General features: G+C 43.2%; 1 protein-coding gene across 1 annotated transcript in view; it reads left to right on the top strand.

The window, feature by feature from the left end:
- Positions 1–11,918, top strand: part of LOC147899001 (squamosa promoter-binding-like protein 1) — a 32,325-nt gene extending 20,407 nt beyond the window's left edge. Inside the window, exons 3-10 of the mRNA XM_087378533.1 lie at positions 7,383–8,209; positions 8,330–8,404; positions 8,574–8,681; positions 8,838–8,955; positions 9,033–9,168; positions 9,294–9,486; positions 10,032–10,637; positions 10,721–11,918. Of these exons, the coding sequence (XP_087234659.1) occupies positions 7,383–8,209; positions 8,330–8,404; positions 8,574–8,681; positions 8,838–8,955; positions 9,033–9,168; positions 9,294–9,486; positions 10,032–10,637; positions 10,721–11,227 (2,570 nt within the window). The 3' untranslated portion in view covers positions 11,228–11,918. The remainder of the gene's footprint in view (positions 1–7,382; positions 8,210–8,329; positions 8,405–8,573; positions 8,682–8,837; positions 8,956–9,032; positions 9,169–9,293; positions 9,487–10,031; positions 10,638–10,720) is intronic.
- Positions 11,919–12,373: the final 455 nt, after the last annotated feature.

The raw sequence follows: 12,373 nt of genomic DNA, 5'->3' as shown, positions 1-12,373 counted from the left end.
AGGTGTGTGGCCTCGCGGATTTTCTTTAGATCGGATCTAATTTCACAAATGGCGAAGGCTTCTTCCCACTTGTGTATCGATCACATCAGAGCTACGCTCGGTCATCCGACCAGCGTACTTCTCCGGTCTATAATTAGCGATATTAGGCACTTTGACCCTTGCGCGCTCTAAGGAATGTATACTGGGCTCTGGCTCTACTGGAGCTTTGTCCTTATCAATTCTAGACGGTCTAGCCGACAAGGCTTGCACCATCTCCCTGATCTCATTTTGACCAGCATTCACTTGAAGCTGCTGGTTCATAATCTACTGTAAAGCATCCTCTAATATCGAAATCCTACCAATCAATGTAGGTGCTGCATGATGTGACATCTGTTGTGTAGACTGCACTCTAGACTCACTAGGATTCACCCTTGAATTCTGCCCTTCTGCCTCCATAGTTCCACAATGGAAGATGAGGGTTTTTTTTTTTTTTTTTTCAGTCTTTTCTAAAACCTAAATAACCAATATATACACCCTTCACTCTGTTCTGCTTTCCTGGGTTTTTTTTTTTTTTTCTACGGTACAGAAATAACTGCATGGGAAAAAAACTGCATGGAAAAAAAGGGCTCCCTGGTTGTTTCGCAACGATCCCGGCTGCTCTTCTCAGACATACAGCTCCCCTTCGAAGTCCCTTCCAAATAGGCTGTGCAGAGGCCTTAGAATGCCTTGCAGGCGGTGCTTTTGCAGATCAGATATGCGGCTATTAATTGACGTAACGCCTTCACGTTACGTAGACTATCATCTCGCTCCAAAATCGTATATTGCCAGCTACGCTACGTCCCCTGCGCTCATCCTCGTCCACCTCCTAAATCTGCACGCTGTTGTTCGTCAACATCGCACAAGGCAAAATATGCTCTGATTAAGGAAGGTCCCGCAACCCATTGATTACGATCCAACGCCTTCACTGACGAATATCCACGTCACGTCGATCTCTTCTCCCAGGCCATCGCGCAACGCCTCACGGGCTTCCATCGACCTGCTTGTATTGACCCGCGTCACCTCTCACTGCTTCATCGATCTTGAAATCGATTCTTCTCTGCCCACAACTACAGCCACGCTTCTTTCTCACGCACAGCCTTCGTAGGCCACGGTGGCCATTTTCCCATTCATTATGTCAGCTTTCCGTCGATCTCTTCGTCAACGCCTCACCTAGCTCGTCGCTCTTCCCATGATCTCTTCCTTGCCTTGAGCTCTGATACCAACTATTATATACTCTATCTCTAATTTACGAAGCTCTATTCCATGCGTGGATACAACTCACGGGCGATGGCATACGATTGTTCCACCCAGCCAAATTCCCATGGATAGTAGATCGTCAGATACATACGTTATTTCATTCATACTTATCCATGAGACCCTCAATTCCCTAGATAGTTCTTCTTGCCAAATGTCATCAATTTAGCCTCTCCACTTGGTGCACCATTTTTACCCCTCTCTTGGGGCACATTAAAAACCACTTGCCCCTTGGCACTATTGCACATTTAGGTGCACCTAGGCCTTAGCACTCAGAACTACCTAGTCAATGCCATTCCACCCTCACCTAGGACCTTGGCAGTTGCTTCTCTCGACCATTTCAATTACGCACATTAACTATTACAAAAGTTGGTCATCTTAAGAGAAAATGCCCACCGATCTATCCGAGGTCATGCTATCTCGGCTAGAGCATAACAGAGAGAGAGAGAGTGTGTGTGTGTGTGTGTGTGAGAGAGAGAGAGAGAGAGAGATTAGCATTCTCGGAAGTCCTCACGGGCCTATGGGTCAAAGTATGTAAATCATACAAGCCTCTGTGGGCTGAAGCAAAGGGCGTGCTAGGGCCTTTGTTAAGCGGTATGCTAAGCTATAGAGCTCACACTCAAAACTCGGTCAAAATTCAAAACTTGGTGAGTGCTATGCTCAAGAGCTCAAACTGAAAATTGATAAAATCTGAAACCCGGTGCCGTGGTGGCTCTCCGGTGGGCTGCAAAGATATCTCGGATTTGCGTCTGTCGAGCTGTCTCTTGTTGTGGTGGAGGACATGGTCTCCTCGACCTTTGTATGCGATGGGCTATGTCAAGACTGATGCCTCGTCTCTGGTGGTCTCCTCAGAGGAGAGCTGAGATAGACTAGACCTCAATTGTGCGTGCTCTAGTCACTCTTTGTGTTGTGTGTGGTCTCTTAGTCTCTGGCTCGGCAACGAGAGAGAGGGAAAGGCCATTCTATGGGCTATCCATAGGTGCCACTCGTTCCTTGGTATGTGCCTTGTAGGCCTAGTTACAGTCAGTGAGGTCAGTTAGTACATGTACCACTTAGGACAGTTAGGATACTTAGTCCACTTAGGGCTTTTAGCCCTAGGGTTTTGTTATGATGGCTCCCTCTTGAGCCCCCATTCATTGTAGCAGCATTTTCATTACAACAGCTCGTTTTTGTCTTCTCTCCATCATTTCTTGAGCTTCCATTGCTTGTCCTAGCCTACAATGGTATCAGAGCAGGTTAGGGTTTCACCCTCTAGCCATTTCCAGCCACCCGGAGTCCTCTTGGAGCCATTGGGAGCTGTTTGGCAGCCCGTTCTTCTGCTGGTCGGCTCATTTCCCTAGGCATCTTCACACGTGTGAGAAACCGAGGCTTCTCCAAGCATTTCCGTTCCGGGAAAGTTGCATTTTGGAGCTGCTGCTGCATAGGAGGAGCATTTTCGACCCATTTTCTGCCCTGCTGCAGCCATTGAAGACTGTACAGACTCAGCCGCTTCACTCGTGTGGTGTATGGACATCGTAGAGTCTGTACGGACTGCAGGTGGCAGCATATATTGCTTGTACGGGCATATTTCTTCACATGTGTGAGCCGTACGGGTCTGCTGCTGCTGTACGGACTGCTGACAGGTTCATTTAATACACTTACGGACTGATTCGGCTGTACGGGACATATTTGCTGTTGTACGGTGCATTCATTACTTCAGCCTTGCCGTACGGACTTGCCTCGTGAAGTGTGCCAGCATTTTGGAGCTGCTGGTGAGGTCGGTTTTACTTCCGGAGCTCCTGTTGCAGTTGACTATGGCAGCATTTGGGCCTTGGTACTGCGTTCTAGAGCAGCTACAGCGACTGACTTTGACTTTGTGAGCCTCCAACAGCCATTTCGAGGCATTTCTCAGTGATAGTCCCTCTCTTGGGTGCTTCTCCTACATCGTGGAAGCCTCCAATTAAGCTCTTTGCTATTCTAAAGCATACCTCGCTGCTGTACCATCACATTCCAGATTTATCTTGGCATTTTTCCTCTTTTGTTGTGCCATTGTCACTTCATATTGCAGGGGCAATTGTTCCTCCACCCTTCTCGAAGGCGGTTCCAGCTGTTACAGCCTATTTACAGCCTCCTCCAACTGATAAAAGGCTGCTGTACTACTTCTGGACATTTCTCATCAAGGTCTTCACCTTCCTTGAGCTGATTACTTGCTGTCCACTCAGCATCTATCTTTGGGACAGCAAGATATTTTTGCAGTTGAAAGCATTGAGGCTTGTGCAGTCACTAGTATTGGCTTTATCGGTGGCTTGTGCAGTCACTAGTATTGGCTTTATCGGTTGTGGTATTTGCTTTCTTTTTGCATCAATGGCTGGCAGCAATGATGACCTTTTTGGACACTTGGTTTGGAGGACAAGCTTGATGGCACAAATTACCCCATGTGAGGATACATGATGGGGTAGGTATTGGTTGCCAAGAATTTGTGGCACATTGTTTCAGGTTCTGAGGCCAGGCCTACACGTAATGCAGCTTTTGGTGCTACACCTACCGCCTTTGGTGCTACAGGTACTGCTTTAGGCTCATCAAGTGATGGGTCTAATGCTACTTCTGGAGTAGTGGCCTCTTCTACTGCAGGTACTTTGCCTTCTTCACAGGAGCAGATGCCAAAGCACATGCCTTAATTGCTCTTTCAGTTAAAAGATATCCGGTCTTGCAAGACAGCAAAGCAAGCGTGGGATCAGCTTGCATCCTTATATCAGCTGCGGAATGAGGCGAGGGTTGCCTATCTCTGCAAGCAGTTGAAGGACTTGAAGCTAGAGGGTGGTAACATGGATGCCTATCTTACCTGTGAAGGATTTGAAAGAGCAATTGGCTAATATTGATGAGGTGGTGCCTGATTCTCAGCTTGTTTCTAATACCCTTGATGGGTTGCCTAACTCTTATCAGGGCTTTGCTACTACTCGCTCTTCTATTTCAAGAGGAACAAAGCCGTACAAATCGCAATGCTTCTATGGTTGGTTATCAAGCCTTTGCTGCCCAATATAAAATAAAGGCAAAGGCAAAGTTTCAGCTGGTAAGCCCCGTCATTCACATGCTGGTCACTCCCATGGTGCCTCTTCTTTAGGAGATAACAAGAAGAAGAAGAGATGCAACTATTGCAGGAAACCTGGGCATGATATTGCTGAATGCAGGAAGAGAATTGCATCTGAAAAGAAGAAGAAAGAGTATGGTCTTGCAGTAGCTGGTTCTCCGAGTCAAGAAGATCGACATCAGTCAGCTAATTTTGCACAAGACTAGCATTGGGCTTTCTTGGTTATATGTCAATATAATCTTGATGTTCATGAATCATGATGTTGATGATGCCTGCATGACAGTTTTTGATGCGTGGTTCTTTGATAGTGGTGCTAGCAAGCACATTACTTTCTGCATGAAGTTATTCAGCTCACTTGAGCATGCATCTAAGGGGGGGGATAGTCACATGTGTCATTAATGCATCATCTACAATGAAAGGTGTTGGGCAAGTTGCTCTTACTCTGTTTCTAGTAGTCTTGTCACTCTAGAGAATGCGCTTTATGTTTTAGGCATTCGCAAGAACCTCATCTCTATTTTAACCCTAGCTACTTGTCGCTATCAGGGTCTTTTCGATGGTGTTCGGTGTGCAGTGTAGGATGCCACATATGCCTTTACTATGGTCTTGACTGGGACATTGACTAGAGGTTTGTATAGACTTAATGCCTACGACAGATGCTTGGATGATGCTGGACTTGTAGATGTAGATGCCTTTGTTGTTGATTCCTCTACCATGGCAGATACCCATTTGTGGCATGAGAGGTTTGGACACCTCAACTTTGGGGCTTTGGTGAAGTTTTATAAGGGTGGTTGTTGATGTTCCCAAAATGCATATGCCTTCAAAGCACGTTTGTGAACCTTGTTTGCTTGGTAAGATGCACCGTTCTGCATTTCCCAAGGATGGGAGAGTTGGTGCCGCACTCAAGCTTTATTTGGTTCATAGTGATGTTTGTGGACCCATGCGGGTTGCAGCTTTTGGGGGATTCTACTATTTTGTCACATTCATTGATGACTTCACTAGGTATACTTGGATTTTTGCATTGAAATCCAAATCTGAAGTTTTTGCATGCTTCAGGCATTTTGTTGCCTTGGCTGAGAATGAGAGTGGGCTGAAAATTGCTCACCTTAATACAGACAGGGGGGGTGAGTATATGCCAAAGGAGTTTGCTGTTTTTTTGGCATCACGTGGCATTCATCATTAGTGCACGGTGCCTTACACTCCTCAACAGAATCCCGTGGTTGAGTGGAAGAATAGATCAGTGATGGAGATGGCTTGGTGTATGTTGAAAGGCAAGCACTTGCCTAACAAGTTGTGGTTGGATGTTGTTATGTGTGCTAATTACAATTGGAAGGTATGTCCCACAAAGGCTTTGCAGACCATCACACCATATAAGGCTTGGATTGGTCATAAGCCCATGATTTCTGACCTGAGGACTTTTGGATGCTTGGCATATGCCCATGATTTACTTATGCCATACGAGACCTGATCTTCAATATGCTGTCTCACAGTTGAGCAGGTATGCACAGCCCCTCTACACCCCATCGGCATGCCGTGAATCGTGTTTTCAGGTAATTCAAAGGCACGTTCAGCAGTTTGGCCTTCTTTATGAGGCTGATTCTTCACTTTTGATTGGAAACGAATTTTTCACTATTTCATACTTGTTAGCACCTAAATCTATCAATTGAGCATCATTGTATGTGCTCTTAGAGAGTGGGCAACTCTCATCTGCTATATACAGCTACACATCCCAGCTGGTTATGCAAGGCATGCTAATGTTTATCAATGACATTGAAGGCGTCATGATTCATCACTGGTTGTGGGCTGCTCGTTACCATCTGTAAGGCATGCAATGGCTGTCAAATAAATCACGGGATAAATGTCCAAAATAAATGCACGGCTGCCTCATCACCAAATACATGCAGCAGTGCTTGTGGACATCGTATGGAGTATGTGCAACATGAGTTAGCTGCTCATAATCTGATCACTCATTCAAATGCATAACGTGCTAAATAGTCAGCTGTAAACAAGTGTTCTGACATGTTTGCTTTATCTAATGTTGTTTGATTGGGATGCTTTGCAGAAGTTCTATTAAACTGTTTTTCTTCCTGCATTCGTTCTCGGGCCTAGTATAACTTAGTAATGGCATCTCTCTTTCTTGTATGACTTCTTGGGTCGATTTTAAACCCCTAAGCATCACCATCTATACTATGGCCTTCATTGAGGGATTTCTCGAAATTTATATTGCCTTTCCCAACAAGCTTGAACTTCATACATTGGTGATCCCTCTCTTCAATTGCTGCTGCCAGGCATAGTTTTTTTTGTGTTTCTGTATTTTTTCCTTTTCATTTTCTGGAAAAAAAAGTTTGATGTTTGGAAATTTCCGAAATTTTGGAACATTTCCAAAGGTTTTATGAAAAGAAATACGTGTTTTGTTGCAGCTTCCAGTCTCTGTTCAGATCCAAGTTCAATCTGGCTGATGGAGGGTTACAGGAGTTAAACGCTTATTATTGATTGTAATTTTATCGTTCCTTGCAAGATCTATTTCAGAATTACTTATACAGAACTGCTTTAAATGATGTGAATTATTGGTCCCCGTCACGTTTTTTCTCGGGGGTTGAGCCATATTACTCATGATTGCGGACATTCCAACAAAGGGTCTCTCCTTTGGGAAAGAGTCACCAGCTGACACCTACACTTAAAAAAAAAAAAGTCCTGCCTGGTTTTTCTCTTGCCATTGACAGCTATCCTTTAAGCACATTGAGTGGCTGAACTAATTATTTTTGTAATTGATAATCCATTTATCTTCATCATTTGCATAGAGACCCTTGATAATTCTTTCAACAGTCATGGGACAATCTTGTTCTGGCTTCTTAACTTGGGCTGGCATGTATGTGACTTACTAATAAAACTTCATACTGACTTGTAGCTAAGGCCATGCTGTGACCTGTTAGGTGGTGCTGATATACTTTCTCACCACTGTTTGCTGTTTGGCATAATAATAAATGCTGTAGTCTGTCTGCTACAATTCTTTTATCATTGCTGAAGTCTTTTCTATTCTTTGCAGGAAAAGATGAACTTGAAAGGTTGCTCAGGGTAATAAATGGGGGAGATACACTTCTACAGACCCTTTTAAGATCAAAATCAACAGCTGAGAATGTGGAAAATCAGTCTGCAGAAATGGCAGGCACTTCTAATGGTCTTATTGATGCAGTTGCAAAAACACAAATTCTGAGTAATTTGCTGCTTTCTAATTCATCGCTTGGAGCGTCTGTAGAATCACCTCTTGCAGCTTTGTCCAGTGCACTGTTAATGTCTCTGCCACACTTACTGCAGAATAGTGGTCAGTTACCCCATGTAGCAAATTCCGAACAACATGAGGTTCCAAAAAATTTAGAGTCTTCTAATAATGTAAGCAATAGAAATGATGCAAAAACTACTGACCAGCATGATGGTTACACAAGACAGCCTACTTTCGAGGAACCAGTTTCTCTGTCATTGTTAAGCTTGCCCGATCCTTTGCGAGCTAGAGAGCCCACTGTGCTGTCCAGGTCTATTGACAAAGCAAATCAGGTCACGGCAGATTTGTTGGATGATAGGACACCTGTTGATAATGCTCAAACAGTGGAGGTGAATCATCGCCTTACTCATTCGGATGAAAGGCAATCGAGGGATAACATGGGTGTGCATAAGGAAAAAGAAGGTTTTGTTGGAAGGGTTTCAGCTGAGACACATTTGGTACCAGCTTCTGTAACATTCCAAAACACTGGAGCGATTCTGGGTAGACAGCCTGAATATATAAGTGTTGATTTGCTAAACTCCCCTCCAGAAGAAAGTGTTTACATTCCAGCCTCGGGATCAGATCAATCTTCTGATACCGGTCTTGAGATCCAGGTAGTAATAATGATCTGGCCATATCTGTAGCATGAATTTGTACATCACCTGAGTTTGATTTGCGATTGGAGACTGTTTGCTTATGATAGATAACTGGGTCTTGATTATGTTCAAGTACAGGAACGGACGTATCGAATATGGTTCAAGCTCCTTGACAGAGGTCCTGGAGAACTGCCTTCATCACTGCGAAGACAGGCATGATGAACGAAGCTGTATTCTCTTTAATTTCTGTCGTTCGAATAGCATTCTAAATTCGAGATACATACTGTGCAGATAAACATTATAATCTGCTTATGGCAACTCTTTTATGTGATGTTTACTAATGGAAAGCTTAGAAGCAATAAGCTCGGGTTGTTTGGTGCAGATTTCTGAGTGGTTGGACCACCTGCCTACTGATATGGAAAGTTACGTTAGACCTGGTTGTGTCATACTCACAATCTTCCTATGCATACCTGTGCATGCTTGGGAGAAAGTGAGTCGCCCCTGTTTCAGCAGTGCATAAATGTTCTTTCAACATAGATAGTATCCTGTTTTAACATCACAAAAATTCTGCAAGACAAAGAGTTACCGATTCATTTATCTTATATATCCAAACCAATTCAATGTCCATTTGACACCAATCTTGCAGTTATGCAAAGATATTGAGGGGAGCCTTTCCAAACTGGTTCGAAGCACAAATGGTGAATTTTGGCGCAGGGGACGAGTTCTTGTGCAATTAGGGAAGGCATGTGCCTCCATTATTGAAGGTCAGTTTCTATTATAGTTTTTTGAATGCAAGCTGTTGTTGCGGGAAGTATTAAACTAACGTTTTAATTCGATGCAGGTAAGGTTTATTCTAACATGAACCCGCAACCACATTGTACTCCACATTTGCTCTTGGTCCGGCCTTTTGCTGTAGTTATGGGCGAAAATGTGGAACTGTTAGTAAGAGGTCACAACCTCAAGGTCCCTGGCACCAAGTAAGGGAGCTTTTCTATGCTGTTTTGAGCATCTGCAGAACGTATTCTTCTTGTGTGCGGGTTCTTTCTTTTGAAAGGTGGTCGTGCTAGATTTTTCATGATTTTTTTGTTTGTGTGTTTTGTAGGGTCATCTGTGCATATGGAGGAAAGTATGTAGACAAGGAGGGGATTTTGTTGGGTCCACAAGAGAGAAAAAGGGAGAGACATGGTGACACACAGAATCAAGAAGTGGCTGCTACTTTGCCCAGTATTCAGCCAGAGCAAACTCTGACGTTTCATGTTGGACCTTTCAATGTTGTCGGGCGTGGTTTCATTGAGGCAAGCAACTTTGCCATGAAAACAAAAAGTGAGGAAGGCCACTGCAAAGGATTAATGTGTCACAATGCTAGTGTTTGCATGCCATTCTTCTATTTGTAATCCCAAAACAAATTTTCAGCAACAAATTTTTGTGCACATCAAAAAATTGTTTTAGGTTTACAAATAGAAGAACAGTGTGCAAACACTAGGATTGTGAAACACTAATCCTTTGCAGTGGCCAGTATCTGTGTTGAATGTTGGTTCCGAGTCCAGACACTGAATTGTGCAACATTGGACATTACTTTTTCCACATGTCTCCTACACAGAGAGATGATTGTGCATTGCGACTGATGGGATATTAACATTTTCTTTGCTTACAAGTGTTCCTTGTTTAGGTTCTCTACGAGTTTCCTCTTTTTCTGTGTTCAGAATTGTTTTGGAACGAGTTTCATTTCAATGTTCTTTGCTCGAGTGATTTCTTTTTTTGGCGGCTTCAAGTGAAATGTTAGTATTGTACAAGGGAACGACCTATTCTTACAAAGGTCCACTGCTTTTTAAACAAACAGGTAGAGGGACAAATGTTCAAAGGCAATACTTTCCCCATTATTGTAGCAGAGAAGTCTATCTGTGAAGAAATTTGCTCACTAGAGGAGGAGCTAGAGATCAGCCTTATGAATGAGGGCTTGTTGGATCAAAACAGGCTAAACAAAGTTGAAGCAGAAACTACTCACTTCTTATATGAATTGGGCTGGCTTTTCCAAAGAACACAATGGAGGATGAGGCACTCTGATGTAGAGATCCAAGATTTTTCATCTGCCAGATTCAGATGGATCTTGCGTTTTGCAGTGGAACATGGCTGGTGTGCTGTGACTAAAAAGGTTTTGGACCTGCTGTTCAGCTTTGTTGACGAGCCTACTGAGTTAGAATATTTAAGGGCTTTGGAGACTTTATCCGAAGTCAATTTACTGCTAATTGCTGTGAGGACTAATTCAAGGCCCATGGTGGAGGCATTGCTAGCATATTCTCCCTCTAGTACTATTGATGGATCGGGGAAGTGTCATGTCTTCAGGCCAGATATGCCAGGGCTTGCAGGGCTTACCCCTCTCCACGTAGCTGCGAGTATGCATGCTGCTGACGAGCTCATTGATGCCTTGACAAATGTTCCAGAGCAGGTGAACATACTTTTAATTTTAAGGGTATGAAATGAAACTTTGCTTGCTTTAAAGAAACACTTACATGTCTGTTGTTTGTGCAGTTATGGGTGGCAACATGGATAAGTGCAAAGGATTCTGTTGGCCAGACTCCTTTGATGTATGCTTTGGCTGCTGGCAATCATTCCTATGTCAAAACAGTACAGATCAAGCTGCAAAAGATTGGCAAAATGGAAGCTTTGAGAGAGAGGTCAGTAGATGACACAAATGTCAATAGAGGCATTCCATCCCACCAACACTTGGCCCTGGACATATCGTCAGTGCGTGAGGAGAGAAAAGGAAAAATGCCAGATCCATACTCATCTGGCAGACTGAAATTGAGCCAGATGATTGGCCATTGCACTTGCAAGGGTAGAGATCTTTTATTATCACAAAACCATCCTCTCTTAATTCGGGCCAAGAAAGGATCTAAATACCGTCCGTTTGTCTTGTCAATGCTTGCTGTTGCCGCAGTGTGTGTGTGTGTAGGTGTACTGATGAAGGGTCCTCCTAATGTTGCTTTTGTGCGTCCTCCATTTGTGTGGGACAACGTCAAGTATGGATTTATTTGAATCTGAAAGTCAAAGGCCTACATGCCCATTGAGCCTCTGTGCTGTTGAAGGCTGAGCTTCAGATGGCTGTCAGCTTACCAATATTTATCCCTATTGCAAAATGTTGTGTAAATCTTCCTCCCTGATAGGAGGCTGATTATGAATGTCACATGTACAAAATTTGGCGATCTTTAGTACAGCTACTTTGTCATATCTCATCTGGTGATGTCTCCAAAGCTTCTTAGAGCTTGTCCGCTTAGATATATACTCTCTTTTCTATTGCATGATATTAGTAAATTTGACATCTTGCCAGGAGACGCAAAAATATATGATATTTGCTGATTATTGGAATTCAATAGTCACTCGATCAAGCAAGTTTGTGCATCCTTTGATTTCTGCTCTTGCTTTCACGAGCACACTATTTGATCTTTGACAACACTAGGCAGTACTTGCCCAGACTTGATCGTAGTATTAAAATGGTGCCTGGCCTCGAGAATTTCAAGATGGGGTGACTGATATGTTTGTTACATGCTAGAGATGGGGCTTTTACTGGCCACTACAGAGAAGTCTCACCATGAGAGGTCCAATATGATGGAACACCAGTGCAACTTTTAATCTTGCTGTCTTTACCTTCCAGTTACTGTTTCTCATATTGCCATAACCTCCGTAGCAGACAATGAATCATTGTCACATATTCGGTAGGTTTTTGTATCTTGACTTGTAGATCAAATTTTATGATCATTGAGATTTGGTCCAAATTTTGACCTCACTAGGGTCTAAATGTGAATGGACTTAGAATGATATGGCATAGAACTTTAGGTTGATTGACCTTGAGTTCACTTGAGTTAATCAAAACTATGTAAATAGTTGTTTTACCAACTAGGGTTAGATGTGCACATGAATTCAACCCTCATCAATAGTCATTTAACTTGCACCATGCAGTGTATATGCATTATCATGAATATGCCAAATTGATTTATTCATAAGCCCATTGTCTAACTAAGCGTTCATGGTTGTAATCACACATTTATGAACGGATAGGATTTCATGATGTACGTATGCATACGCCAATGCCCCCATGTTCATAGTAGTCAAAACATATTTATCTTTGCCTTGGTGTGCTTCTTCCTTGGGTTGTAAGAAGCATGAATATTTCATGGTTGGGTG

This window comes from Dipteris shenzhenensis, chromosome 8 (assembly GCF_047967505.1).
Source record: "Dipteris shenzhenensis isolate YYH24624 ecotype China chromosome 8, Dip_SZ_1.0, whole genome shotgun sequence".
In the NCBI taxonomy this organism is placed as follows: domain Eukaryota; kingdom Viridiplantae; phylum Streptophyta; class Polypodiopsida; order Gleicheniales; family Dipteridaceae; genus Dipteris; species Dipteris shenzhenensis.
Note: the sequence above shows the minus strand (reverse complement) of the source record. Positions and strands in the feature narration are given on the sequence as shown.